Source organism: Bos indicus, chromosome 18, assembly GCF_029378745.1.
Source record: "Bos indicus isolate NIAB-ARS_2022 breed Sahiwal x Tharparkar chromosome 18, NIAB-ARS_B.indTharparkar_mat_pri_1.0, whole genome shotgun sequence".
In the NCBI taxonomy this organism is placed as follows: Eukaryota; Metazoa; Chordata; class Mammalia; order Artiodactyla; family Bovidae; genus Bos; species Bos indicus.
The window spans coordinates 3,583,776-3,611,292 of NC_091777.1; the positions used below are offsets into that span (position 1 = coordinate 3,583,776).

A 27,517-nucleotide genomic window follows, 5' to 3' on the forward strand; every position below is an offset into this window, starting at 1 on the left:
AGTCCTGGAGGGTCCTCTTCCTGTGAATGAGGATTCAAAAAATCTGTACCTTCTACTGACAATCTGTGGATGGCAGGAGTTGACCTGAAGTCATCTTGAGGTTTCTGTATATTGCTGGTGAGACTGGATGAGGGTATGAGATGATTCTGTAACTCGTGTGTGCTGTGGCCATCAGTCTGTTTCGATGGTTCCCGTTAGAGGATTCCACTCTACAGTCAGCCTAGCAGCACTCATCCCACCACTACAGAACGAAAGATATGTCCCCCTGGCCCAGATCCTGTGGCGGTTGTTTTTTTGTGTGTGTGCTCAGGTTGAGGCTGAGGATAGTCTTCCAGCTGTAGCATTCCCATATAGTCTGTTATCGGTGGTCCTGGTGTTCTTGGTATTGGGACCAGAAGGGATCCTGAGTATCTGGGTCTCCTCCCATAGTCAGCGGTACAGGCACATCATTCCCAGATGTTAGCGTGGAGAGAGAGTTCTCCCTGCAAGCTTCACAGGCTGCATGATGACATTTTGTCCTTGGATCACACTAGGGACACGTGGGAAGAGAGAAGAACAGGTAGAAATGATTGGTTCCTGCTGAAAGAACTGGAGGAAGGAAGATGATGATATCGGCCTGGGAGAGGCCACAGGTCAATTTCAGGCTGCTGAACTGTCGGACCAGGTCTCACATTTGGGCCATCTAGCAAGGAATTCACAGGCTCACTTCTTGTCTGCCCAGGGTACAGAGATCTTGGGTCCTGAAACCACATCTCTGTGAGAAAAACAGACGTGGGACATTATAAGGCAAGAAATAAGGGCCTGTTATGTAGGCGCAAATCTCAAGAGAGATATGTATGAAATTAATTACCCTGGTTCATGTGTTCAGTATGTTTGTATGTATACATATGTATATGTATACATATATAGATATACATACATACAAACATAGATTTAGGTCATAGCACTTTCAGCAGTCAACCTTAGATGAACTGAAACTTGGCTGAAAAGGCATATGTCCAGGAGCCACCCTCCAGTTTCAGCAATGGACCAGGGAGCAAGGTCTCTTGACCAGGCTGATGTTTTTTTCTTCTTTATCAGTGTGTGCACAGGAATACATATCTTGTAAACGTGTATAAATCTGAGTAAGGGTTAATAAACATAAGTGTTTTTGAGAGTCATTTGGCCTAAAAACGTGCTTCCTTGTCATGAACATTGAACATGCATGAACCACTTTCCCCATAATTTAGGTAGGAGAAGGTACTCCTGAGGGTGATTTTGTTCCCCAGTTTGACTGTGCCTATAGACTTTTGGTGGGGGGGTGTTAAGAATGGGGAAAGGAGAAGTCTGCAGGACATCTAGTTGGTAGAGGCCAGGAACGCTGAAGAATGCTATGCCAGGACAGACTGCCCCTCCCAGGAAAGAAATATCTGGCCCAAAGTGACAGCAGTGCCAAACTTGAGAGAACCTAACAGTGTTCTCAAAATAGGCATTAACTTGTACGTTATCTGCAGTTCTGCTGCTGCTAGCTCTGAATAGATGCATCACTGACAATTTAATTAGAAAATTCTTCCTGTTTCAGGAGTGTGACGTGCACTGCCAGATGTTTACCATCCCATGCCTTTGTCCTTGATTACTGTGATCATCTAGGTTAGTTACAGTTTTCCAGCAACCACTCAGGGGGTAACATCATTTAACAGAAGGGATATTTGCTGCCATAGACATCAAACTTGAATTCTCAATTCCGAATGCCTGTTTGGCTAATGTTTTCCTGGTGGCAATACCAAGGTATTGGTTCCTCTAGAAAGCTTGAACTAGAATGTTTGAGTAAGATCTTGGGATGGCTGTCTGGTCTTGTGTGGCTTCTTTCGGTGAGTGTTCTAAAAGAGAACGCAGGGACAAAAGGGAGGGTTTTAGGACATTTTTGCATTCACGCTGGAAACTCGAACTTGAGAAGTTAGTGCTAACCTCTTACTCCCTCTGAATCCCCCTGAGATGACAGAAGAGGAGATTGTTGCCCTGCTCAGAGCAGCGGGATCAAAAAGTCCAAAGCCTTGCTTGCTCAGAACCTGTCTGTCCCAGCCACCTATTGGTGACCCTCAGTTACAAAGAACAAGCTGTAACTGGCTCCAAAAGTAAGGATTCTCTGTTGTGAATTTGGGTACAACATGCAGAATTCATTCCTCTCTCAACTGATTCCACTGGTGAACTGCATTTGGATTGGTGGGTTCTTACCTTGAGTATAAGGCCAAGGCTGGTTCTAGCCATGGGTTTGGTCTTCTCCTAAAGAGGAGCTGAACCCCAGTCGTCTATCTTGCTGTGTGGTTTTTGAACCAAATCTGAGTGGGAAAGGAAGACATGGAAGTCACGTAACGCAGTCTATGTTATTCCAAATATCATTGCAGTTAAAACTAGTTGATCAGTTGCTCTTGGGATAATATCCCTAAGAGAAAGTGCATTATCCTGGGAATGATGCCATTATTAGCATAAAATTCAGGACAGTACACAATCTGCTCTCAACTCAAATGAGCATTTCTTGTGTGGTCATCCTCAGGGTATCCAAAGTAAATTTCACTGGCTTAAGAAGCACCGTTAGTTCTCTCAAAGGAAATCAGTCTCTCCCTCATGTCGCATCAACTCTTCATTGGAAATGCCATTTGATAATACATAATATGTACGGAATATATCTTAGAAAAGGATTTCTTTATGTAAGACAGTAGAACTAGCCACAGTCACGAGCAGGGCTAACTCATCCACACTTCCTCTTACTTACTTCATCTTCATCATGGAATAGATAACAGCCCCATATATCTTGCTTTAAAATTATCACTAATATAGCCAGTTGTATTTTGTTTCCTCATTACTGGAGTCAGCATTGCAATGTATGTTCCAATAATTTCTGAGTGTTTTATTTTGATAATTTGATAATTCATGGTAAGAGTAGAGTGTAAATGATAACCAATATTTGATGAATCACTCATCTCCCAGGCATTGTTCTAAAAGATTATATCTGTTCTTCAAAAGAGACACTGATGTATAGAACAGTCTTATGGACTCTGTGGGAGAGGGAGAGGGTGGGAAGATTTGGGAGAATGACATTGAAACATGTAAAATATCATGTAAGAAACGAGTTGCCAGTCCAGGTTCGATGCACGATACTGGATGCTTGGGGCTAGTGCACTGGGACGACCCAGGGGGATGTTGTGGGGAGGGGGGATGGAGGAGGGTTCAGGATGGGGAACACATGTATACCTGTGGCGGATTCATTTTGATATTTGGCAAAACTAATACAATTATGTAAAGTTTAAAAATAAAATTAAAAAAAAATAAAAGATTATATCTGTTCTTTAAATTAATTAATCAAAATATTTTCCAGTAAGTCTTAAGCCCAAGTGGAAATTGGAAACTAATGAGTGAGTTACTGAACACAGTGGCTGAAACAAGCTCATCCTACGTTCTTTCTGGACTTGTCGTTCTCCACCTCAGTTCAGACGGGCCCAGTACCTCTCGAGCAGCCAGTCACTAGACGCTCTTGAAAGTGAAAGTCTCTCAGTCGTGTCCAATCTGCGATACCATGGACCATAGCCTACCAGGCTCCTCTCCATGGAATTCCCCAGGCAAGAATACTGGAGTGAGTAGCTATGTCCTTCTTCAGGGGATCCTCCCAATCCAGGAATCAGACGTGGGTCTCCTGCATTGATGGCAGATTCTTTACTGTCTGAGCCACCAAGGAAGCTTCAGATATTCCCCCAAAGTGCACTTTTTTACTGGGATTTGAGGAAACTCTTTCCTGTTCCTAAAACAAATACATTAAGAAAAGAGGAAATTTTCTTCTTCCTAGTGTCCCCTCAGACTGATGCTCTTATAGCCCTTACATATAGTGATTTATTGGAAACTGTTTTTGATAAAAAAATCTGAATTCATTCTTCTCCTCTAAAAGCATCTTTTTTCTCCCTGCCCCTCCAAAAGCATCTTTTTTATTGACCTTTATTGGTTTCAATACTGTTTCAGTTTGTGTTCTTGTATTATTAGCTCTTCACTGACTGAAGAAATCCAACTTTATTTTTTTTTTTTATCTTCACATATTTATTTTTTATTTTTTTTAATTTTTATTTTTATTTATTTATTTTTTAATTTTATTTTTAAACTTTACATAATTGTATTAGTTTTGCCAAATATCAAAATGAATCTGCCACAGGTATACATGTGTTCCCCATCCCGAACCCTCCTCCCTCCTCCCTCCCCATACCATCCCTCTGGGCCATCCTAGTGCACCAGCCCCAAGCATCCAGCATCGTGCATCGAACCTGGACTGGCAACTCGTTTCCTACATGATATTTTACATGTTTCATTGCCGTTCTCCCAAATCTTCCCACCCTCTCCCTCTCCCACAGAGTCCATAAGACTGTTCTATACATCAGTGTCTCTTTTGCTGTCTCGTATACAGGGTTATCGTTACCATCTTTCTAAATTCCATATATATGAGTTAGTATACTATATTTATGTTTTTCCTTCTGGCTTACTTCACTCTGTATAATAGGCTCCAGTTTCATCCACCTCATTAGAACTGATTCAAATGTATTCTTTTTAATGGCTGAGTAATACTCCATTGTGTATATGTACCACAGCTTTCTTATCCATTCATCTGCTGATGGACATCTAGGTTGCTTCCATGTCTTGGCTATTATAAACAGTGCTGCGATGAACATTGGGGTACACGTGTCTCTTTCCCTTCTGGTTTCCTCAGTGTGTATGCCCAGCAGTGGGGTTGCTGGATCATAAGGGAGTTCTATTTCCAGTTTTTTAAGGAATCTCCACACTGTTCTCCATAGTGGCTGTACTAGTTTGCATTCCCACCAACAGTGTAAGAGGGTTCCCTTTTCTCCACACCCTCTCCAGCATTTATTATTTGTAGACTTTTGGATCACAGCCATTCTGACTGGTGTGAAATGGTACCTCATAGTGGTTTTGATTTGCAAGAAATCCAACTTTATACTTACATCAGTAGTTTATTCAAAATGATACAATATGGGATTTTATTTCTTATACTCCTGTATGTAAGTTACATTTCTGATATTAGTGGGGAAAAAAAAACTAACCTGAGAATTGGGAATTTACATGTGTTTATCCCACAGTTCTCCTCACAATTACATATTACTCATTATTCTGCAGTGTATTTTCCAGTGATACCATATCATTAATGATACCATATCATTAACATAGTGATCCGATTTCCTATATTCTCTAAATCTCAGAAGTTGACTTAGGGACTAACCTGGTAGTCCAGTGGTTAAGAATCCACCTTCCAATGCAGGGGACATAGGTTCAATCTCTGGTCAGGGAACTCAGATCCCACATACCATGGGGCAGCTAAGCCTGTGCACTGCAGCTAGAGAAACCTGTGCGTAGCAAGGATGAGCCTGAGCGCACAGCTAAGACCCAAGGCAGCCAGGTTAATTAAAAAGCTGATTCAGTTATCTTCTATTGGGAGAGATATTCCAGTATATTCTTTCCTCCAATACCAAACACACCCAACCAACTGGTAAAAGAAGTAATAGAGGTTTCTTCCATGGTAAAAGAGGTAACTCTTGTTTTTATTTTGTTTTAAATATATAACAGGAAAAACCTCCTGGGAAACATACCTGACATAACAGTAATTGCCTGCCGGTGCTAAGCCTACCTTTTTTCTTTACCTTGAACCAGAATAATGAAATATCTGATACTTACCTGAATTTTAGATTTCTGGAATGCCAGTTTCCTCGGCCAGCTGTTTCCTGCTTGCTTGTTCAGGGTGAAGAGCATTCAAACCACGCTTGGATGCTTTTGACTCTGGTTGTAAATAATCTTGCCTTGCCAGGGTTCTTTTTGTAGACTGTCTGATGAAGAGAAAATGGGGAGAAGTATGAAGGATATGTTTATAGATTAAAAACTGTGTGAGCATGTAACTTATGTTTAGTTCAGATTGAAAGTCTGTCGATTCAACGATTATTTTATGTTTTTACTTTGAGGCTATACCTAAAGTCATTCTAAACTGGAGACGTGGGAATTCCTTGGTGTTCCAGTGTAAGGACTCTGTCCCCTCACTGCCGAGGGCTCAACTTTAATCCCTGGTTGGGGAACTAAGATCCTACAAACAGCCCGGCATAGCCAAAAAAAAAAAAAAAGACGTATAGGTCAAATGCATATGTGTATATGTATATAATACGTAAAAAAAAGACAGTCTGTTATCTGAGTTACCAAAGCAAGAAATTACTAGAAATCCACAAAATTATGTGCAAAGAAAATAGGAGTTAGGAAAATAAATGGAAATAAATGAAACAAGTAAAATATGAAAAAGATTAAAGGGATAAATAAAATATACAAAACTTATTTTGTGATAAAATTAAAATTTTAAATCATTAGGTATCGTTAATATATTAAATCATTAGGTATAATTGTTAATATATTAAATTGTTAGATATAAGCTAAATGTAGAATATTGTGTATGCCGTATAAATTTTTCTCCATTAAAAATGTTAACTTTAAGGTTTTTGAAAACCCACTTATGGGACTCATTGCTGCTGCTTAAATATGGGATTCCATTCTGTTAACTTCAAAGTACCCATCAATCCCCTGACACAACTTACCACTGCAAAACAGCACCTACTTCAGCAATCTGTTCCTGTAATCATAATGGTGACTTTACTTTTTATAAACTCTGGAAAATAAAGCATGTGGCATCACCAAAGAGAAGAGCAAAAGACCACTTGTAGTGCTGGTTTGATCCATCTAGGAAGGAGGCATCCGGATTCTGCAGAGAGGAGTGGACAACTGAGCAGTTCCCCAGGACACAGGATTTATAACCACCCATCTCTTAAACACTCTTCTACTTAATCCCTTCATTAAATATGAACACTTCAGAAGAAACTTGAAGTAATCGGATTAAGGGGAAATACAGATTCTACCAGATTCTAATTTTGCATCTATCATAACATGACTTAAAATCTGTGCTTTCTAGTTTATATAATACATATGTATGTATACATTGATATAATATATGCTTTGTACTGTATAGTTTTTAAAACTTTTGTTTCTTAATTATTTTGGCTTGATATTATTTTAATGTTATATGGATATTCCTACTCTGTATTCTATTTTTCTTAGCTGTTACAGAAACATATCTTTTCCATCATTGACATTGTTTATGTGTTATCATGGTTATTCTGTACTCCATAGTTATTAAAAAAAAAAACAAATCTTGGTGTTGCTGTGAAGGTATTCTGTAAATTGATTGATTGTAAATTCAACAATGTGTGTCTGATTCCATTTCCATGATACATCCAGGATGGACAAATCCATAGAGACAGAAAGTAGGTTAGCAGTTTCTAGGGAGTGAGAATGGGGACTGACTGCTAATTGATAGGGGATTTCTCTTTAGAGGTTATGGAAGTTTTAAAAAGTTAGCTCTTGTTTTGGTTGAGGGTGCACAACTCTTTGACTCTGCTGAAAACCACTGGATTGCACACCCTGAAAGGACACATTTCATGGCAAATAAGTTATACTTTAAGTAAAATTTATTAAAAAAGAATAGCTTATAAAAACATAATGGAGGGGTGTATGACGTATTCTGTCACCTGGATAAGTGCAAGTGCAGAGGAGACTTTCTAGAAACATCTCAAAATTGTTTAAAACGAAAGTGTAAGTTAAGGAGTTAATATGGTGAAATTTAATGCCATTCATATTAACACATGTCAACACTGATCACATGCTTAGATTAAAAGAGATCTAGTTGACTATAACTTGAATATTTACATAAAGTACCTTTCACTAGAAAAAAAAATTTAAATATGCATTAATTTTGTGAATAATTTCAGTTTTTCAGGTGAGGATATGAACACATGAAAATTTCAAAAGTATGAAATAATATGATTATGTTGAAAATAAAAGGACATTAAAATATTACTCAAAAACATCCATTCATTTCCAAATTATTCATTTTCTTTGTCCAGACAAATGGAAAATGACATCAATATAAGGAGCATCACTTTGTTTTTTGTTTTCGCATCACTTTGTTTATTGACCATCAGATACTGTATATCATTCTATGTATTAATGATAAACTTGGAAAGTATTGCCCTAAATGAACATGCAAATGTAATATTTTATCAATCATAATATAACATTGATATTAATAAAATATTTTAAGTTCAAAATTATTTCTAATAATTGATAAATTATTTCATTACTAATATTTATTTAATAACTTGATAGTATAAGCCCAGATGATACAATGTTAATGAAATTGAAGTTTGCTATATATTTGCCATTAGAATGCTAAATTATAATTCATGTTTAATATTTTTGTTACTTATTTACCCATTAAAATTATAATTATCTTAATAGTTTTATCATTTAAATCTACCCTTCTAGTCTTCTAATGCTTTAACATCATTTCTGATTTTCCAAGATCTTCATGCTGTTTTCCCTTGACTCCCAGACTTGATAAAAATCAACATGCCACTGAATTCTGCTGTTTTAAAATCTGAGGTGTCTGAGTGCTATAGGAAGAAATCTAAGTAGGTTTTACTGTATTAGTTATATTTTAAACATATTATTATCTTTTAAAATTGAAGTCTAGTTGATTTACAGTGTCACATTTTGGGTGTGCAGCACAGTGATTCAGTTTTATATATGTATATATATATGTTCCCTATACATATATAAATATATACATGTATTTTTATATAAATAAAAATGTTTTCCCTATAAGGGAAAATAAACCTTTTCCTTTATAGGTTATTGCAAAATACTCAGTTCTCTGAATTATACAGTAGGTCCTTGTTGGTTATCTATTTTATACATAGGAATGTATATATGTTAATCCCAAACTCCTAATTTATCCCTCTCCATATTTTATTTCTAATATTCTAATTAAAAAGTTCAAATAAAATGTGAAATTCCCAAGAAGAGAAGTGTTAGTAAATACAGTGAAACTGAGCACATATGAAATATATTGTTTCTTCTCATTCCGTCCTGGGGTCCTTTTCAGAATGGCTCATATGCGTATAATCATGACACACTAGCAACATTTTCCCAGGAATAAACTGGTTAAGCTGCCATGACTGGGATGCTAATGACCTGGGACACAATTTGAGATTCTTGGGTAAATATTACTCTTTCTAGGCTAAAACCTAGAAAACTTGACCTAAGTAGCCAAAACCTTCATAGTTGGTATTCACACTGTAAGATTTTCTTTACTACCAACTTTTATGTCAAATCACATATTCTTATCTCCAACTTTGCATCCATTATAGCACACACTTCACACTGAGAAATAAGTATAACACTTTCTTAATATTCCTAAGAATATAACACTATATATGAATATGAATAAATATAGATGTGCTGTGCTGTGCTTAGTCACTCAGTCATGTCCTACTCTTTGCGACCCCATGGACTGTAGCCCACCAGGCTCCTTTATCCATGGGCATTCTCCAGGGAAGAATACTGGAGTTGGGGTTGTCATATCCTCCTCCAGGGGATCTTCCAAACCTGGGGATCTTCCAGACCCAGGGATCAAACCCAGGTCTCCTGCATTGCAGGCAGATACTTTACCTTCTGAGCCACCAGGAAAGCCCAAATATAGATGTATGTATATTTATTTATATAACACTTATTATCCTGAGAGTAAGTATCCTTCTGTTAATTTTTTTAATGTTTTGTTTTATTTATTTATTGGGCATGCAACATGTGGGATCTTGGTTCCCCAACCAGGGACTGAACCCATGCGCCTTCCATTGGGAGCTCAGAGTCTTAACTGCTGGACCTCCAGGGGAGTACCTATCCTTCTGTAATTTTGTCTAAGAAAAGTACCACTTAACCTTTCTGAAACTTGATGTTTCCTAAATATTCTATCAATCAGAAGGGATATAAAACAGTCTATACAAATAATCTTCTAAACTCTCTTTTTTAATTTTACTTTTCTTAATTATTGACATCTCCCACTCCATTGAGGTGCTTCCCTGGTGGCTCAGATGGTAAAGTGTCTGCCTGTAATGCAGGAGACCTGGGTTCGATCCCTGGGTTGGGAAGATACCCTGGAGAAGGAAATGGCAATCCACTCCAGTACTCTTGCCTGGAAAATTCCATGGACAGAGGAGCCTGGTGGGCTATAGTCCATGGGGTCGCAAAGAGTCGGACACGACTGAGCGACTTCACTTTTTTACTCCACTGAGGAAGTACAAAATTGTCATTAAAGAGAAGGCTGCCTGGAGAATTTCCTGGCAGTCTAGTGGTTAGGACTCAGTGTTTTCACTGCTGTGACCTGGGTTCAATCCCTGGCGAGGAAACTAAGATCCTGAAAGCCACAAGATGTGGCTAGGGGAAAAAAAAAGAGGCGGCTTTCTGCTGAAACTCATATTCCAGATTTTGTCTTGAGGTTCCATGGTTAACGCAATTATTTATTCACTTGCTGCATGCCTTTCCCTGCCAGATCCAGTTCTCAGACATCCTTAAGTTGGATTCAACCATAATTCAAAATTCATAAGCTTATGCCTATTACATCAAGAGGAATAAAAACAAAGTTATAATTTCTCAGTGACTCAGATGGTAAAGAATCTGCCTGAAACACGGGAGACCTGGGTTTGATCCCTAGATTGGGAAGAACCCCTCGAGAAGGGAACGACTACCTACTCCAGAATTCTTGCCTGGGGAATCCCATGGACAGAGGAGACTGGCAGGTTACAGTCCATAGGGTCGCAAAGAGTGGACATGACTGGGCGACTAAGCACAGCACAGCGCAGCACATAAGGAAACATGATTGCAAATAAAAGATAAAGGGTGAAAAACAGATTGGTGGGCATAGTGCCCAGAATAACGTGCTGAGAGACAGGTATTTGCTAGGAGGTAATTTGCCTGGACCTGAGTTGGGCTTGTCCTGGACACCATGAGGTCACCCAGGCAAATTTGATATCAAGGGACACTTCAGATACATCAGTCAGTGCTCAGAGAGAAAGGGATCAGGACCCTGAACAAAATCCTCCTTCAGTCATCTTGCCATGGGCTGGCCTGGCTGGAAAGTGCTGGGTTTGACCTGTTAACTGAGTGGGTGCCCACCTGGGGCACATTTCAGTGTTAAGATTTAAGTTGTGTCTTAAGGAGTGTCCTGGGGAGTTTAGCTTGAGCTTTAGGGTTAAGTCTGAGTTCAGCGAACCTCTTACATACTTTGATGGCTTTTTTTCCTTCTACACCAAACTTAACAGAAACACGTTTCTTGAAAGGCTGCCTTGGGAGATGTTAATCTGGGTTATGGTACTGTTGGAGGGTGGGTAGAGAGCATTGCCCGCTAAGAAGGCTGTGTCTGGAGGAACGCACCCACTCTGAGCTGCTCATCCAGGCCCAGAGCTCGGTTCTGAGGGTGAAGGGCGGCAGAACTCCCAGGGCCGTCAGTACAAAGCCACACATGATGAATGCTGAAGAAAGTGATGCTGGGCCATGTAAAATGTTTCACAACCTACTTTTTCTTAAATAAAAAATTAATTTTGTTAAACATGTTAGTGTTGTAACTCATTACAGTGAAATAAGCTTTGCCTTCCAAATCTTTCTAGTTGTGAGTCCACTTGTGTAAATTCCCTCTTAGTGTTCGCATCATGGGCCCTTATTAAACAGAAACAACCAAAATTTTGCCCTTACTTAAACACTAGAAATGAAAACAGAAGAGGAAAAATAAAATTAAATCATTAAAAAAAAAAAAAGAAAATTTTGTGTTTCTGATCATTTTAGTGGTCTTATGGGTAGCCACAAAATACTGTCATTACACCATCTACAAACAGAATAACAAGGAAGGACATCTAAGAGTCACATGAAATAGTCCACAGTTACGGAGCCTCGTCTAAGATTACAGCCCTATCACGTGCCCACATGGAGCTGTTAGTGGTTTGTGGAAAAGTCTGCAGGTCACTAATAACTGCAGTAAGAACCCTCATGTCCAGTATTTCCTGACACTTTGTTCTTCATCTCCTTTCATTTCTGACTTTTGCAGACCCTGCTGCTCCTTGGGAGAGGGGCCTTCAGGCCTCAGTGGGAGTAAGGCAGGTGCGAGCACCCTCAGGGCCTGGCCCAGGACAGATCACAAACTCAAGCTCTCTTACCTCCCTGGTGCCCATCATCTCCACACTGAAATATGCTTTGTCTTTACATGGGACACGGCTTTGTGTAGAGCCACGGCTGGTCACTTACGCCAGAAACCTGATCTGGCTGTTTGGCTGGACTGAGCTGGTGCCAGGCCTGGGAGGTGCAAATCCAGGTGCACCCAACCGCTTAGCCAAGGGTGAGTGACCCCACACCGAGAACACAGCTGCGCCAATGTCACACCACGAGGGCGAGTGCCGAGGATGCTAGCCTGGCTCACATCCCCACCTTTTCCAAAGATGAACAAACGCAGGTCTTGGGTGTGGGAGGTGGAAGCACAGATTCCACCCTCTGCTGCACTGGTGGCCGAGTGAGGTCGCCTCGGTGCAGCCTGTGTGTGGGGCATTTAGGGTCCTGGGCTGGTGGGGTCCTCTCTGCCAGCCCCTGGCTTCTCCCCTCACTGGGCACCCTAACTTCAGACAATGCATAGAAGTTCTACTGGAGACCTTTCTCCAGCAAGGTAAATATAGATATAAATGAAGTCCAATTTTTTATGGTAAAAAAATCTTTGTGTTCTTTGTGTTATACTTAAGAGCCTTGCCAACCCCAAGATTGCTAAAATTTATGCTTATGTTTTCTCCTAGAATTTTTCAGATTAAGGTCCTAAAGTTGTTTATGACACAACATAATTTTTGTCTATGGTGTGAGATTAAGGATAGTTTTACACATGTATTTTATTGTTTCAATACCATTTGTTGAAAGATTATCCTTTTCCCATCAAATGTTCTGGGACCTTGGTGGAAAATCATTTTATATGTACAAGTCTATTCCTGCTGTCACTAATCTGTCCCACTGATCTATTTGTCTATCTGTACACCAGCTGCATGGTTTTGGCCATCATGGCTTTATAATATTAAGTCTTGAAATCAGATGGTTTAAGTCCTCTAACTTTGTTCTTCCTTTTCAAAGTGGTATTATTCATCAGGATTTCTTAAGCTTGGCTCTGTTGGCATTTTGTACAGGATCATTCTTTGCGGGAGGCATCCTAGAAGCTGTAGGATGTTTAGCAGCTTCTCTAGCCACTAGATGTCAGTAGCATCCTTCCCCACCTTGACAATCACCGTGTCTGCAGGATGGCAGCGTAAGATGTCACTTGCTTTTTTCACTCCCCCACCCCAGCAACAATAATTTGGCATCCATCCACAGATTGTCTCTGTGAGATCTGTGGGATACAGCACCATATACCAAAGGGTCCAGGAGGAGTCTCACCCCCTGAACATTGGGTAATAGACACACATACCTCGGTCCTGATCGTGGACCCTGCAGTGGCCTGTGAACCGGCTCCAGCCCTTCTCTGCCTCAGACCAGGGATCCTCTGAAAGACATTGATAAGAGAGCCTTCGTGGAAGTCTGAGTTTCCAGAGGAGAAGTTAGTTCCCCACACTGTTCAAAGAAAAAAAAGTTTGAACGCATTGGAGTGTGGATAAGAGGAATAGCTTGACTTTGCCCACATCACTCCTTCCCCGGAACAGCATGGCGTAGGGCCAAGAGAGAGCTTCTGGGCCTGTGATCTCCTGTGGAGGAAAATGTGCCAAAGTGTACTCTCCCGCCTCATCAAGGAGGCTGACTGTGAACTACATGACTCAAGGTGGGGAGAGGCTGGGAGAGCAGCAGAGAGGGCTCTCAGAGGTCGTTAAGGGGACACGGATTGTACCCACTGCATCACAGAGCCCTTCAAGAAGCGCGCTCATGAGCTGCTGCAAATGTCTCACCCGGGGATCCTCCAGCACTCTGCAAGCCTTGCCCGCACACCCTCTGCAGAGCACTCTCAGGTTTACAGAAAAATAGAGCACAGAGTTCTTATAAAGACATAGTTTTTGTTTTATGTTTTATGTTATTTATAGCATGTAGTTTCTACTATAATTAACATCTTGCATTAGTGCGGCATGTTTCTTACAGTTGATGAACAAATATTCATACATGATCCATAATGAGTCCACTAGCCTCCCTCCCCGTGGCCTGCAGTCTCTTTCAAGGCAACGATCTGGGGAGATTGTAGGGCTGACCTTGCTCGTTTCCTGTTTCACAGAACCACTGTCCTCTATTGCCTGTTGTTCAGTGCTTTGTAAAGAATTATGTGATTTGTCTTCTTTTTTTTTTTCTTGATGGAAGGGAAAGTTTGTTCCTTACTATTCTATCATGGCCAGAAGCTAAGGTCTTATTTATGTACTTACCTTTGAAACAGTGAAAAGTCTTATTTTGAGTTAGTGTTTTGAAGTTGACCACTAGATGGCAATGTTATACAGCGGAGACAGCATTTCTAGGTTAAGAGCTATATAAAATGATATATTTGGTATTAATTTGGATAACCCAGTCTGATTTGCTTTACTCTATTCCTGTATCTGTCATGATGGTATTTTTTAGCTTCAGTGTAAAATTTATAAGGATATTTTGCCTAAAATAATACGTGCTATATATAGATTTAGTGATTCTCCTCACTAGGACTCAACAGGAATGACACAGTGGGTAGGGTTATTTTCAACCTTTAGATGGATTTATGTGTGTTTATGAGGCATTGGTTAGCGTTCATTTGTGTCTGATATATAAGGCCCTCACAGATAAGAATGAGGAGATGCATCTCGTGCCTCCGAGGGCTCCTGTCTTTGGTGAGGGGACAGAGATGTGGACCCCAAATGACAGCATGAGGCAACATGCTTTGTGACTGTCAGGGGGGGTCTGGGAGGCATCACAGAGTAGATGACTATCTATCGGGATTCAAAAGATGTCTAGGAAATTTCCACTTGAGAAAGGGGCAAATAAGCGTCCATCCTCAAAATTCTGAATATGACATAAAGTAGAAGGAAAGAGGTACTCAAAATATCATGACAAGATTAGGGAGTACTTGCTGAGTGAGTCCATGAGAAGAGTGGCAGGAAATAAGAATTTTAAAAAAGGGAGTTGGGGCCACTTTGTGAAGCACCGAATTTGCTGCAATAAGAATTTGGACTACAGCTTTTAGCTAGTGGAGATTAAATGACTTTCAATTAAGTGATTGATATGATTAAAATGGTGTTTTAGACTAGAGTCTCTAAACTCTTTTGTACAGCCTTTGTAATAAAATATTGGTTTAGTAAACATCCAATATATTTATATCTAGTTACTTATGAATTTTACCTACATAGTACATCCTGTCCAAATATACTATGTAGATTACAAAATATACACAGAACTGTGACACTCGTGCTGATGATGAAGTAGAATTGACAACTTAGAATCTTTTGCAGATTATATGTCAGGTCTGAGTAGATCACTGTTTTATGTCATAATGAGGCTAATTTAAATGGAATTGAAGGCATGTTAGTCTTGGCATTCTCTTGTTCACTTCAGAAAATGTGAATATCTTGGTGAAATTCCACTATTTCTTTGAGCCTGGCACACTGCACATACAGCATGACCATTTTGTGTATGAACTGAGCAAGATTCCTCTCCCAAGCGAATATTAGACGTCTAAGTTCTTTCTTACTTTTAGTATAAAGTAAATGCTAATGGAGATATGCTATTTTATTTGTTCCCTGTCATTCTGTGCAGCTTGGGAGTCCTATGCTCTTTCATAGGCTTTCCAGGTTAGGTGGCTCAAACTGCAGTGTGAAAAGACGACAGCATATAGGCAGGAGCCCAACCTGCACCAAACGTGACTCGGGACTTTTGTGGTAGTCCAGGGGTTGAGAATCCGCCCACCAATGAACGGGATACTCCTTTGATCCCTGGTCTGGGATTCCACATGCCTCAGGGCAGCTAAATCTGCAGGCCGCAACTACTGAAGCCCTTGTGTCCTAGAGCCTGTGCTCTGCACTAGGAGAGGCCTCTGCGATGAGAAGCCTGCGCATCACAACTGGAGAGAAACTCCCATTCACCTCAACTAGAGAAAGCTGTGCTCAGACCTGAAGACCCAGTGCAGCCAAAAATAAGTAAATAAATCCTGGGAATAATAAAAAAAAAAAATTGGACTCAATTAAGACTGAGATAAATAGTTATCAGTTCAGTTCAGTTCAGTTCAGTTGCTCAGTCGTGTCCGACTCTTTGCGACCCCATGAATCGCAGCACACCAGGCCTCCCTGTCCATTACCAGCTCCCGGAGTTCACCCAGACCCACGTCCATCGAGTCAGTGATGCCATCCAGCCATCTCATCCTCTGTCGTCCCCTTCTCCTCCTGCCCCCAATCCCTCCCAGCATCAGAGTCTTTTCCAATGAGTCAACTCTTCGAATGAGGTGGCCAAAGGACTGGAGTTTCAGCTTCAGCATCATTCCTTCCAAAGAAATCCCAGCGCTGATCTCCTTCAGAATGGACTGGTTGGATGTCCTTGCAGTCCAAGGGACTCTCAAGAGTCTTCTCCAACACCACAGTTCAAAAGCATGAATTCTTCGGCCCTCAGCCTTCTTCACAGTCCAACTCTCACATCCATACGTGACCACAGGAAAAACCATAGCCTTGACTAGATGGACCTTTGTTGGCAAAGTAATGTCTCTGCTTTTGAATATGCTATCTAGGTTGGTCATAACTTTCCTTCCAAGGAGTAAGCATCTTTTAATTTCATGGCTGCAGTCACCGTCTGCAGTGATTTTGGAGCCCCCCAAAATAAAATCTGACACTGTTTCCACTGTTTCCCCATCTATTTCCCATGAAGTGATGGGACTGGATGCCATGATCTTCGTTTTCTGAATGTTGAGCTTTAAGCCAACTTTTTCACTCTCCACTTTCACTTTCATCAAGAGGCTTTTGAGTTCCTCTTCACTTTCTGCCATAAGGGTGGTGTCATCTGCATATCTGAGGATATTGATATTTCTCCTGGCAATCTTGATTCCAGTTGTGTTTCTTCCAGCCAGTGTTTCTCGTGATGTACTCTGCATATAAGTTAAATATGCAGGGTGATAATATACAGCCTTGACGTACTCCTTTTCCTATTTGGAACCAGTCTGTTGTTCCATGTCCAGTTCTAACTGTTGCTTCCTGACCTGCATACAGGTTTCTCAAGAGGCAGGTCAGGTGGTCTGGTATTCCCATCTCTTTCAGAATTTTCCACAGTTTATTGTGATCCACACAGTCAAAGGCTTTGGCATAGTCAATAAAGCAGAAATAGACATTTTTCCGGAACTCTCTTGCTTTTTCCATGATCCGGCGGATGTTGGCAATTTGATCTCTGGTTCCTCTGCCTTTTCTAAAACCAGCTTGAACATCAGGAAGTTCACGGTTCACATATTGCTGAAGCCTGGCTTGGAGAATTTTGAGCATTACTTTACTAGCATGTGAGATGAGTGCAATTGTGCAGTAGTTTGAGCATTCTTTGGCATTGCCTTTCTTTGGGATTGGAATGAAAACTGACCTTTTCCAGTCCTGTGGCCACTGCTGAGTTTTCCAAATTTGCTGGCATATTGAGTGCAGCACTTTCACAGCATCATCTTTCAGGATTTGAAATAGCTCAACTGGAATTCTATCACCTCCACTAGCTTTGTTCATAGTGATGCTTTCTAAGGCCCACTTGACTTCACATTCCAGGATGTCTGGCTCTAGGTCAGTGATCACATCATCTTGATTATCTGGGTCATGAAGATCTTTTTTGTATAGTTCTTCTGTGTATTCTAGCCATCTCTTCTTAATATCTTCTGCTTCTGTTAGGTCCATACCATTTCTGTCCTTTATCGAGCCCATCTTTGCATGAAATGTCCCCTTGGTATCTCTAATTTTCTTGAAGAGATCTCTAGTCTTTCCCATTCTGTTGTTTTCCTTTATTTCTTTGCACTGATCACTGAGGAAGGCTTTTTTTTAAAAATTTTTTATTTTATTTTTAAACTTTACAATATTGTATTAGTTTTGCCAAATATCAAAATGAATCCTCCACAGGTATACCTGTGTTCCCCATCCTGAATCCTCCTCCCTCCTCCCTCCCCATACCCTCCACTCTGGGTCATCCCAGTGCACCAGCCCCAGGCATCCAGTATCGTGCGAGCCTGGACTGGCTCTCCTTGCTATTCTTTGGAACTCTGCATTCAGATGCTTATATCTTTCCTTTTCTCCTTTGCTTTTCACTTCTCTTCTTTTCACAGCTATTTGTAAGGCCTCCCCAGACAGCCATTTTGCTTTTTTGCATTTCTTTTCCATGGGGATGGTCTTGATCCCTGTCTCCTGTACAATGTCACGAACCTCATTCCATAGTTCATCAGGCACTCTATCAGATCTAGGCCCTTAAATCTATTTCTTACTTCCACTGTATAATCATAAGGGATTTGATTTAGGTCATACCTGAATGGTCTAGTGGTTTTCCCTACTTTCTTCAATTTAAGTCTGAATTTGATAATAAGGAGTTCATGATCTGAGCCACAGTCAGCTCCTAGTCTTGTTTTTGTTGACTATATAGAGCCTCTCCATTTTTGGCTGCAAAGAATATAATGAGTCTGATTTCAGTGTTGACCATCTGGTGATGTCCATGTGTAGAATCTTCTCTTGTGTTGTTGGAAAAGGGTGTTTGCTATGACCAGTGCATTTTCTTGGCAAAACTCTATTAGTCTTTGCCCTGCTTCATTCTGTATTCCAAGGCCAAATTTGCCTGTTACTCCAGGTGTTTCTTGACTTCCTACTTTTGCATTCCAGTCCCCTATAATGAAAAGGACATCTTTTTTGGGTGTTAGTTCTAAAAGGTCTTGTAGGTCTTCATAGAACCATTCAACTTCAGCTTCTTCAGCATTACTGGTTGGGGCATAGACTTGTAGTCCAGTTCAAAAAATATGTATTTAATTTTGGCTCTTGTAAATTAACAAAACACAGACATTAAAAAGAGCAATCATGTTCTAAGAAGTTCTGATATTACAAGTGAAGATGGATTAGAATTATCTTGAAAAGAAAACTTTGTAGCTGATTCTCAAGTCAACACCTGAGAAAGGACGAGGCACCTTAACTCTGAGGACATAGAAGTTGGCAGTCTGCAATCAAGAAGAGGGCCTTCACCTGAACCCAATCATTAGGGCACCTTGATCTTAAACTTGCGGTTTCTAGAACTGTGAGGAAGAAATTTCTGTTAAATTGTAAGTAACTCAGTCTGTGGTATTATTGTTATAGCAGTTCAGATGGACTAGGACAAAGAACAAAGATGAACTGAAGTATTTGACCTATGTTATTGCAGAAGATGCCTGAGGAGACTTGAGTTGGCACCATCTCTGCATGTCTTTGCCCATCTGCTAGTCCTTCAGATGAATGTGGCTTATTCAGCCAAGAGTTTCCCAAGTGTAGTAGGGAGCATCACACCTGCTTCACCTTTGTAGATACTGTTCTTGTATGAATTTATAAATTACTGTATATAAGTAATTGCATCAACTATATGAAAAATATTACATAAATTCAGAAACTCATCTCAGTATCATATGAAGTATTAAAACAGATGTCTTTAAAGGAATGATTGTTGATAATTTATACCTTGATCATTTGCAGATACCTTTCCCTGCCCAAATTGCATTTTGACCTTGTTAATTTGTTGATTGGAAAATTGCATCCCACTTCTTACTTCTCAGTAGGATGGTATGTCAACGGTTCAGTGGGATTCTTTAGGATTCACAGTTCCTGAATTGTCTTCCAGATAAAATTGGAAGTGTGGTTTTTCTCAGTGTAAAATATCGGAATGGTAGCTAGTCTTTCAGTGGACACCTTCTGAAAGCTGAAACAAGACAGAGCCACGTGTGTACTGATGGTACTAAAGTCTCTCTGATGGGAGACTTTTTGAAGCAGATCCCAGTGTAAAACTGATATGAGTTGAGTATTCTTATTGGTGCGCTGATTCCTCACCTGGCCATCAGACATCTTCTGTTGGGACATTTCATGTTGCCACCGTGTTCTCTGTATTGGAGCTCCACTGGTCTTTGCAGGGGCAGGAGGGCCTGGCGAGCTGACTGCTCTCTCGTCACTTCAGCACACTTTGTGAATTGTTCTGTCCTGCCACTTCCTGTCCCACAGCAGTTATAAGTATTTGAAGTGACCTTATTCACTCAGGCTATGTGTATTTTCTCTCTCCTCTCACTAGAGTGTAAAACTGCATCAGGTCAGGGGCTGTGTTTTCCTTCTTAATCATCCTGTCAACAGTGCCAAGACAGGCCATGGCACAAATTGAGTGATCAATACAAAATCATTGATTATGTGAGTGAATGAATGAGGGTAATATTACCTGATGTCATGTCCATCGTTGTCATCATCAATATCAGAAAGAATTTATTTAAAGAGTATCTATGGTTAATAATACATTATTGTGCATGTACATTAAAATATTAAGAGGCTCCATCTCCTATTAAATGTTCTAACCCCTCGCAAACCAACAACAAATGAACAAGAAACTCACGAAAGAATACAAGGAGAATTTTGGATATGTTAAGAGCTTTGGTGTAACAGGTGTGAGTATATGTCCAAACTTATCAAGATGTATACATTACACGTGAGTGATTTTTTTGAATATCCATTATGTCTCAATAAAGATTAAGAAAAGATGCATTTGTTAAGCAGGACCACAGTATTGCACAACCCCAGTAGGCTCCATGTGTGTCAAAGGTCAGGTCTTGTGCAAAAGAGACTGAAACCAAGAAAGACCTGATTAAATACAAACTTGTTACACCAAAGTTGCTCATGGATAATGATATATGAAATCATCTCATAATGAATATCTCTGGATAGTTCAGTAAATAAACCCCTGTGGGGAAAGACCCCCATGGATCCACCTGTAACTGAATACAAATCTTGCTCTGTGATAAACAGCATTTAAGGCAAAGAGCCTTGAATCTTTGAATTCTCTAAGATTCATAGTCACAGCAAGGAACTTTTTTTTTTTCATAGAAACAAGAATATACATAAAGTAAATTTTTTTTTTATCAAGTTGGGATTAAGTGCTATCTAACACTAATTTGGAGAGAGAGTTATATTTAATTGACTGATTTGGATAGTATAAAATGGTAATAATTGTTGAACATGGAATTTAAATTTCATGACTTGAATTTCTTATGACTTCTTTCCACGTGAGGATTACCTTTGCAAATACAGCATAATAGAAAGCTTTTCAGGAAGCTTTTACTTGCATTTTCTCTCTAGTGTGTTGATGTTGAATTCAGGCGTTGGTGACTTAGGAGGGCACAATGAGAAGATGAATGTGCCTCCACCTCGGAAGTGTCTCCAGCTACTGACTTTGTTCTTTCCCTGAGGCTGAATGAGGTGAATGTAGAATATCTTGCAGTTGAATAATTCGGATTGCTTTTAGGCAAGAATGTTGTGATGTTATAAAAATTGTGATCTAAAAGGAAACTTAACCTTCAGTTCATTCTTTTGATGTATTTTGCCCGAAGCGTGGTGCTAGGACCTGTTATCTCAAATAGGCAATATAAAAATATCTTTCTAATTCACTCCTACAGTTGAAAGATCCTCACGGATTGAAATTACTGTGATCTATCAAGAATTACTTTGTTGTGGAGATAAAATAAAATCACATGCCAGGCAAGGAATAATGGTAACAATGGAGCAGCTTATTATGAAGCTTAAAATGAAAATGCCTTCTTGGCAACACTATTGGGCTTTGAAAAGGTTGAGAATATGTGTCAAACCCAGAGCAGCCACAGTGCTGGTGTCCTGTTCATTCTTGGTGTAGATTGTTTGCCCCATGTTTAAGGCCAGCCTTTTGGAATCAGCAGCAATATTTGACTTAATTGTGTCTTGCTTCATTGTTTTGTTGATATGTAATTAGCATACTATAAAACTCATCATTTTAAAGTGTACATTTCAGGTGTTTTGAGTACACTGATAAGATTGTGCAACTATCAGGACTAATTCCAGAATATTTCATTAATCTGGAGAAGATGGAACTACTAATGTACTTTCTGTCTCTATGGATTTGCTTATTTTGGACATTTCATATAAAATGATATGTAATGTGTGCTCTTTTGTGTCTGACTACTTTCAGTTAGCAAAATCTTTTCAAGATTCAGGGCCAAGTATCAGTACTTCACTCCCTTTAACTGAACCATATTTCACTGTATAGCTACTTATACCACATTTTATCTATCCTTTCATAAGTTGATGACCATTTGTTTCCATTTCTTGGTTGTTATAAATAATGCTGCTATGAACATTTGTTTTCATTTCTCTTGAGTATATACACCTAGGTGTGAAATTGCTATCATACAGTAACTTCTTGTAACTTTTTTGAGGAATAGCCAAACTGTTTCCCACAACAGCTGTGCAATTTTTCACTTCCACCAGCAATACATAAAGATCCAATTTCCCCACATCCTTGTCAGTATTTGTTATTGCCAATTTAAAAAGTTATAACCATTTCAGTGTGTGTGAGGTGGTATCTCATCATAGTTTTGATTTTTGATTTCTCTAATGAATGATGAGCATTCCTGTGCTTATTTGCCCTGTATCTATCTACCTGTCCATCCTACCTATGTATCTGTCTGTCTATGTTGTTGTTCAGTTACTAAGTGAAGTGAAGTGCAAGGTGCTCAGTCGTGTCTGACTCTTTGTGACCCCATGGACTATACAGTCCCATGGAATTCTCCAGGCCAGAATACTGGAGTGGGTACCTGTTCTCTTCTGCAGGGGATCTTCCCAACCCAGGGATCAAAGCCAGGTCTCCCACATTACAGGCGGATTCTTTACCAGCTGAGCCAGCAGCTAAGTTGTGTCCAACTCTTTGTGACCCCATGGACTGCAGCATGCCAGGCTCCTCTATCCACCACTATTTCTCAGAGTTTGATAAGATTCATGTCCATTGAGTCAGTGAAGCCATCCAGCCATCTCATCCTCTGTCACCCCTCCTTCTCCTCTTGCCCTCCATCTTTCCCTGCGTGAAGGTCTTTTCTAGTGAGTTGACTCTTCACATCAGGTGGCCCAAGTATTGGAGCTTCAACTTCAGCGTCAGTCCTTCCAATGAATATTCAGGGTTGATTTCCTTTAGGATTGACTGATTTGATCTCCTTACTGTTCAAGGGACTCTCAAGAGTCTTCTCCAAGACCACAGATCAAAAGCATTAATTCTTGGGTGCTCAGTCTTCTTTATGGTCCAACTCTCACGTCCATACATGACTACTAGAAAAACTATAGCTTTGACTGTGTGGACCTTTGTTAGTAGAGGCTTTTTAATACACTGTCTAGATTTGTCTTAGCTTTTCTTCCAAGGAGCAAGCGTCTTAATTTCATGGTTGCAGTCATCGTCTGCAGTGATTTTTAGGAGCCCAAGGAAATAAAATCTGTCACTGCTTCCACTTTTTCCCCTTCTATTTGCCATGAAGTGATGGGACTGGAAGCCATGATCTTAGTTTTTTTAATGTTGAGTTTCAAGTCAGCTTTTTTACTCACCTCTTTCAGCCTCATCAAGAGGCTCTTTAGTTCCTCTTCACTTTCTGCCATTGGAGTATCTATCTATAAAAATGTCTATTTGAACCTTTTCCCATTTTTAAAATTTGGGTCATTTGTTTTTTCATTATGAATGGTAAGAGTTCTTTCTGTGTTCTGGGTGCTATATCCTTATTAGATATATGATTTGCAGATATTTTCTCCCATTCTGTGGATTGTATTTCATGATGCTTTGCTCCATCTGTCTATAGGAATGCAGACTGTTGGTTTCCAAGGCTACTGTTAAGATGGGCAGTGTGGATGGTACTAGGGGTAAGTTAAAACACCATAGGACTTGCTGCTTTCATGACTAAATGCAGCCACTTTTCTTGAATAAATGCTCCTTAGGTTATTACAAGTCTGTGGTTAATACCTTTAGGTCTGAAAAAGTTGATTTTGACAAATTTTGCCAGCTTTCCTTCTGTTTCTTTTATGAAGTAGTACATTTTCGGAGGTTATCATGTTGACATTTTTACCGACCTTACCTCACTTACATGTCTTACATTACAGTGGGATGACTGCTTTGCCTTTGGTTTTTTCATACACACTTGTCTGGTCATGTGGATGCTGTGGAAAGATTGACTCAAACTTGTAAGGCCACCACCATGGAGCTTCTTATTGGATGTCATCTCCTACTTTTATAATTCAGAAATTTTGGGAGCCATTGAGAGCCTTAGAGATTGGCTAGCAGATTGATCCTTCTGTTTCATACATGAGAAAACACGTGAGCACCCCTTGTAATGTGAAATGAATTGCCTGGCTTGTTCTAAGTTGGTAGTTGAGTCTAGAGGAGAATTGAAGCCTTCAGACTGCAGGTAAGAGCTCTAACAGAAACACTCAGTAGAATCCTGAGTCTTATCACCCAGCCTACATGATTTCCCATTTGTGTGGGCATTTGGCTCAGTCCCTGGGAGACTTTGAACATGATGAGATGCCATAAGGCTCACCCGTGCACAGCCCCACAGGTATTCTCATGGACTTAATTTTTACCTTGTAATTCTTTGCGGATTATAAAAATATCTAGTCACCAGGAAGCAGCCAGCAGTTTGAGCTATGTGAAACTTATGTTATAACTACATTTCTAACTTTCCCTGTTCATTACAGCATCAAATAACCTCAAGAATGGCTTCTGTATAGTAGTCAAAGAGAAAATAATGGTTTCAAAATAAAAGTTTTGGGCTGAAATGTAGATATATGAATGCAAATTGAAAGCACTTGTTTTTAAGGTCCTTAAAATCTTAATGCTGCTTGGTGATTATATTGGTTTGCTAGGTCAGTCATACAAAGTACCACAGACTGGATGGCTTAAGTGGCAGAAATTTATTTTCTCCCAATTCTGGAGGCTGAAAATCTGAGATCAGAGTGTCTGCAGGATTGGTGTCTCCCAAGACTTATCTCCTTGGCTTGTATATGACTGTCTTCTCCCTGTGTCTTCACCTTGGTTTCCCTCTGTAACTTCCTGTTATTAAAAGGACACCCATCATATTGGATTAGGGACCACCACAATGACCTCCTTTTAATTTAATTACCTCTTTAAAGACCCTATTTCCAAATAGAGTCATGTTCTGAGATTCTGGGGATTAGGACTACGAATATGAAATCTATGAATCATTTTGATTGAATTTAATAAGATGATGCTTACGATTATTCCATGTACTGTCAATTGTCTAACCTGTTTTGTCTCTGCCCAGGTCAACCAGCTACAACATGCAGTGCCAGTTCAACAAAGATATAAAACTATAGCTGACCACGGAAAATATCACACGCCCTTGGACACCGCTATAAGGACTCTGAGGCTTGAGACTAGCAAGAGGGGGAGGCCCAATACCCCTCTCCGCCCCAGTTCAGTAGGAAGTAGCCAGAAAGACCTCGACGCCCCTATTCCCAAAGACTTGGGCCTCCCATCTCTTGAGGGGGGAATGTTAGGTAGGTAGAATAGGGAAAAGGAGTCCAAAATGGCGATGGCTAAAAGACAAGGAAGGTCCGAGGACCAGAGGGAAGACTTCAGGCAGAACAAACAGAACAAACAGCACTCCTGGCTAAGCCCAATTTGCATAGGGCAGGCCCAGGTGGAGGAAAAAAATATATAAAAGGAGGAGCCAAAGCACTTTCTGAGGGACTCTCCCGTGTGCATGCGCTCGTTTCTTTCTCTCTCTCTCTCACTCTCCTGCTATCTTTAAATAAAATAGAGCTGTAACACTGAAAAAAAAAAAAAAGATTCTATTGAATCTATTGATTCTAGCAAAAAAATAATATTTTCAAACTAAATAAAAGGGAAAGTTTAAACAAAGGAATAAAAAAAAGTGCAACAAATAGAAAGATGGTAGATTTCAATCCACCACATACGACTTCAGATGTGAATGGTTTACATATAACAGTTAAATTACAGGGATTATCAAAGTGGATTAAAAAACAGGACTCAGATCTATCTAGTGTCTGTAAGGAAGCCCTCAAAATATAAAGATGCAGGTAAATGAACAGTAAAAGGATGTAGAAAGTTACACCATCTTGCTGTGCTACGTGTCGTGTCTGACTCTTTGTGACCCCATGGAATGTAGCGCACCAGGCTCCTCTCATCAATGGGATTTTCCTGGCAAGAATACTGGAGTGGGTTGCCATTCCCTTCTCCAGGGATATACCATCTTAACATCCATCAAAACAAAACTGGAGTAACTATGTTAATTTTAAGCAAACCAGACTTCAGAACAAAGAAAATTATCAGGAATAAAAGGAGGTATTACATAATTAAAAGAGTCGATTCTCCAAGAGGTCATTGCTGCTGCAGCTGCTAAGTTGCTTCAGTTGTGTCCGACTCTGTGCAACCCCATAGACGGCAGCCCACCAGGCTCCCCCATCCCTGGGATTCTCCAGGCAAGAACACTGGAGTGGGTTGCCATTTCTTTCTCCAATGCATGAAAGTGAAAAGTGAAAGTGACCCTTAATATGCATATTCCTAACAACAGAGCATCAGAATACATGAAATAAAAAATGAATAGAACTGATCACTACTGATCTCATGGACAATAAAAGGATAATAAAGGAATATTAGGTATAAGTCTATTCCCACAAATTTGATAACAGGTAAAATGGACCAATTGGACATTAAAACTCAAACAAATAGAAATAATCTGAGTAGAGCTGTATCTATTAAGGATTTTGAATCACTGATAAATAAAATCCCCAAAATGAAAGCAGTGGTTCTAAATGATTTCACTGGTGAATTTTGCCAAACATTTAAAGAAGAAATGCCACAAATTCTCTGCACCCTCTTCCAGGAAATAGAAGCAGAGGGAACACTTTCTAACATATCCAATGGAGCTCACATTACACGCATTCTCCAGACCAGATAATGACATTATAAAGAAATACCAGAGACCAGTATCTCTTCTGAACATAAATGCAAAATTCCTCAACAAAATATTAGCAGAGCGAATCCAATAATAAATTTAAAAATTGCTCAATCATAACCTAGTAGGATTTGTCCTAAATATACATGGTTAAAATCCAAAAAAACCCCACAATACAAAAGCTGGTGAGCATGCAGAACAACAGAAACTCATTTGTTGCTGGTGAGAATGCAAAATGTTACAATCACTTTGGAAGACAATTTGGCAATTTCTTACAAAGTTAAACATTATCTTACCATGTAATCCAGCAATCAGACTCCTTGGCATTTACCCAAATGAGTTGAAAACTCTGCAAACACACACGAAAAAACCTACACAGAAATGTTTATGGCAGTTTTATTCATAATTGCCCAAACTGGAAGCAATCAAGATGTTCATCAGTAGGAAATGGATAAACTTTGGCGCATCCATACAATGGAATATTATTCAGTGACGAGAAGAAATGAACTATCAAAACCAAAAATGGAAGACTCTTAAGTGCATATTGCTAAGTGAGAGAAAGCAGTCTGAAAAGGATACATGTTTTATTATCCATTATATGTCATTCTGGAAAAGTACAGAGACACAGAAAACTATAGAGGCAGTAAAAAGATCAGTGGTTACAGG

General features: G+C 39.8%; 1 protein-coding gene and 1 non-coding gene across 2 annotated transcripts; one reads left to right on the forward strand and one right to left on the reverse strand.

The window, feature by feature from the left end:
• Nucleotides 1-220: 220 nt before the first annotated feature.
• DUXB (double homeobox B) lies at nt 221-901 on the reverse strand. Its single transcript, XM_070771919.1, is given in 4 exon segments — nt 221-295; nt 297-352; nt 355-532; nt 534-901. Coding segments are annotated over 4 exon segments (528 nt in total). The 5' UTR covers nt 753-901.
• Nucleotides 902-9,977: 9,076 nt separating this feature from the next.
• TRNAY-GUA (transfer RNA tyrosine (anticodon GUA)) lies at nt 9,978-10,049 on the forward strand. The gene has a single exon. It is a non-coding gene; the product is annotated as a tRNA-Tyr (tRNA).
• Nucleotides 10,050-27,517: the final 17,468 nt, after the last annotated feature.